This window comes from Citrus sinensis, chromosome 3 (assembly GCF_022201045.2).
Source record: "Citrus sinensis cultivar Valencia sweet orange chromosome 3, DVS_A1.0, whole genome shotgun sequence".
In the NCBI taxonomy this organism is placed as follows: domain Eukaryota; kingdom Viridiplantae; phylum Streptophyta; class Magnoliopsida; order Sapindales; family Rutaceae; genus Citrus; species Citrus sinensis.
In genome coordinates, this window is record NC_068558.1 from 47,780,032 (window position 1) to 47,782,826 (window position 2,795).

Below are 2,795 nucleotides of genomic sequence, written 5' to 3' on the forward strand. Positions count from 1 at the left end.
GTCAGAATAATGACATTATATTATTCGCATATGAAGACTCTTTCTGTAATGGGAAATTTATCATACAATAGACGAATTACATTATTTAATATTTATCATCAGGACTCTTGGTGAGAAAAACTGGCATCCTAATAAACGACACCTTATTACATCACATCCCCATTCTTGCATATTTCTCACACTGGTCACAGAGCATGGCACAGTCTTCATTGCATCACACAGAAGGTGGAATATAACAATGAGGAATCAGTTCCATGCTCTCTTTCTATCATCACTCAATCACTCCCATAGAATCATTTATTTTGGCCTAAAATAACTGAAACGCAAAAGCAGAACTTTTAAATTTTCTTGCTCGCAACTTGCAATGGTTCTCTCTAGCTGTGATGGCCATTGCCTTTGTCTTTGACGTGGAATCCATTACCAGAAGGCTTTCTTGAAAGAGAAAGATGCACACCAGGATCATGATGAGAGCATGAAGAATGGAATACAATCGAGTTGTTAACACCTTGCACGTTACTATTCATGAATGCACCCATTGGAGGAGGAAGCATTGCCGCCTTTGCTTTGTAATTCTTGTCCTTCTTGGACTTCTCTTCATCACTGCTGCTGCTAAAGCTGTGCCATCCGGTGCCATCGCTCTGAGTTTTAAGGCTTCCCTTGTTGTGGAGAGTATGAGGGGTGCCATCAAAAGTATGTTTCAGGGGAGACCTGATCACTTCCATGAAAGCACCTTTGTTCTCCCCTGCAATTGTTATAACCCTCATGCCAACCTCATCGGAATCTGAAGAGAACTGCTTGCGGTGAACTTTCCCATTTTTCGCAACTTCCTTGTGCACCTCGTGATTCCCACGATGTGCATAGCTGCTAGGCTTGTGAGTCTCATCGAAATGGTTTCCAGTACCATTAAACCAAGACTTGGGCTTTTCACTCCTAGTTTGAACAAGCACGGTCTTTTGCTCTGTCTCAGCAGGGATTGTAGGCTGAGTCTCGGCTTTGGATGTAAACTGAGGAGGTGGTAGGGTCAAAGGAGATGGTGGTGGGGCGGTAGCTTTTTTATAAGGCGACTGAGGTGGGGTCCCGTCAGACAGTAGAGTTCGAGGACCAACTGGTGCTGGACTAGGCACACGAGGAGGAGAAGTAGTAGTACTTATGGCAGCTGTCACCGCAGGCTTTGGTTTGGCTGGAGAAGTTGGAACAGAAAATGTACTTGGCGCCGTTTGGGCGGAGATGTTGGAACACGAAAGGTAGTTGGCGCCGGTTTGGGTGGAGATGTTGTTATAACAGGAAAGACAGTTGGCGCCGGTTTGGGTGGAGATCTTGTTATACCAGGAAAGGTGGTTGGCGCCGGTTTGGGTGGAGATGTTGTTATAACAGGAAAGGTTGTTGGCGCCGGTTTGGCTGGAGATGTTGGAACAGAGAATGTAGTTGCCAATGGTTTGGGTGGAGAAGTAGTGACCGCTGGTTTTGGCGGAGATGTTGGCATTGAAGAGGTGCTAGGTAGCTTTGTGGGAGAAGGAGATGATACTTGAGGTTTAGGAGGTGATGTAGTGGCTGGAGGAGATGGGGGACTCGGTGATTCTCTGGGGACCGGAGAAGACGGAACGGAAGTTCTTCTGATTGGAGATGTTGGAACTGAGGAGACCCCAACAGCTGCTGGTGCTGGGATAGATTCTAGAGGAGGCTGCCCCATTGGCCTAAAAGGGGCACGAATCATTGGCGGCCGTGGCTGGGGAGCGGGGGGCTCAGGGGTTGGTGTAACCGGTGGGGCTGGGCGACCTATGGATGGTAAACGGAACCATTGACGGGGTGCTGGTGGTTGGGTTGCCATGACCAAAGAGAGAGTTTGTGCTAATACTTGTTATAGGTAACTACAACTTTAAATCGAACAAATGCATACAAATGCGGCCCATGCTAGTTGTTATTTATAATATGGTTTATGAGCAATGAAGCTTCAACTTGGTTGAAATTGAAACTACTGATAGAGAGCCATGAAAATCACACGCTATTACGATGAAAAGAAAAGCATCGGATTCAGCTAGCACCAACAGCTGACAAAAGTTCACAAAGCAAGATTGGTATCAAACTGTCCTCAATTAAAATAGTTTGCTGCTTTTTTCTTTTCCTTTTTTTGTCAGCCATGATGTGGTCTGCGGTCTCAGTAAGACCTACCTCAATTGAATTTCAACTAGTTGCCCTTAAAAATTGTGAGGCTACTAGATCCTCGTCATTTCGATTCTTTAATCAAGAAGCAAGTTAGCAAGAATATTTAATCTTTTTTTTTTCAGTTTCTATTCACACGTTTAACAATTGGTTAATCAAAAGTACATGGTAGTGCTATCAAGGTGTCATATTCTGCTAAATAGTGGCTGCTCTTGATCTTGTCCCAAAGGAAAAAAGAAAAAAGAAAACGAGTACAATTAACAGCCATGGATCCGCTGCATATTACTGGACGACTGCCTGGCATAATCATGCTGTCATTTCTCTTCTTTCATGCACCACAATTCATGATCATGCTTGAACTTCACATAACTGACTGTTATAAGATTCCTGCAATCGAAGAAAGATGTTGTTAGTGTCGTCCTGTTGACTTTGCTTGTTGAGATTGTGATGCTGTCTGGTGTCCACTTTCCCTTTTTCTGCCATTTTCTCTTTAGAATGACTTGAATGTACGGAAGAGTGATTTTCAGCTTTAATTAATCAGTAGTTAAGGTTTTAATTTCCAGCTATAACATTCAACTGTTGTGCTAGTGAAAAGGAAATCTAGCGAATGAGAGAGGCAGCAGCAATGTTGATTG

General features: G+C 43.9%; 1 protein-coding gene across 1 annotated transcript; it reads right to left on the reverse strand.

Annotated features, from left to right (window-relative positions):
* Positions 1 to 374: 374 nt before the first annotated feature.
* LOC127900848 (vegetative cell wall protein gp1-like) lies at positions 375 to 1,828 on the reverse strand. The gene is made up of 2 exons (XM_052436109.1): positions 1,327 to 1,828; positions 375 to 1,180 (listed from the first exon to the last, which is right to left on the reverse strand). Exons 1-2 carry the CDS (start codon positions 1,826 to 1,828, stop codon positions 375 to 377), a joined length of 1,308 nt encoding a protein of 435 aa, XP_052292069.1.
* Positions 1,829 to 2,795: the final 967 nt, after the last annotated feature.

What these genes read in the sequence shown, in the direction of transcription:
- LOC127900848 (XM_052436109.1), bottom strand. Translation starts at nt 1,828, where the DNA reads ATGGCAACCCAACCACCAGCACCCCGTCAATGGTTCCGTTTACCATCC. An exon ending in GGCGCCAACCACCTTTCCTG is followed by an intron (nt 1,181 to 1,326) that starts GTATAACAAGAT and finishes CAACTTCTCCAG; the next exon opens with CCAAACCAAAGCCTGCGGTG.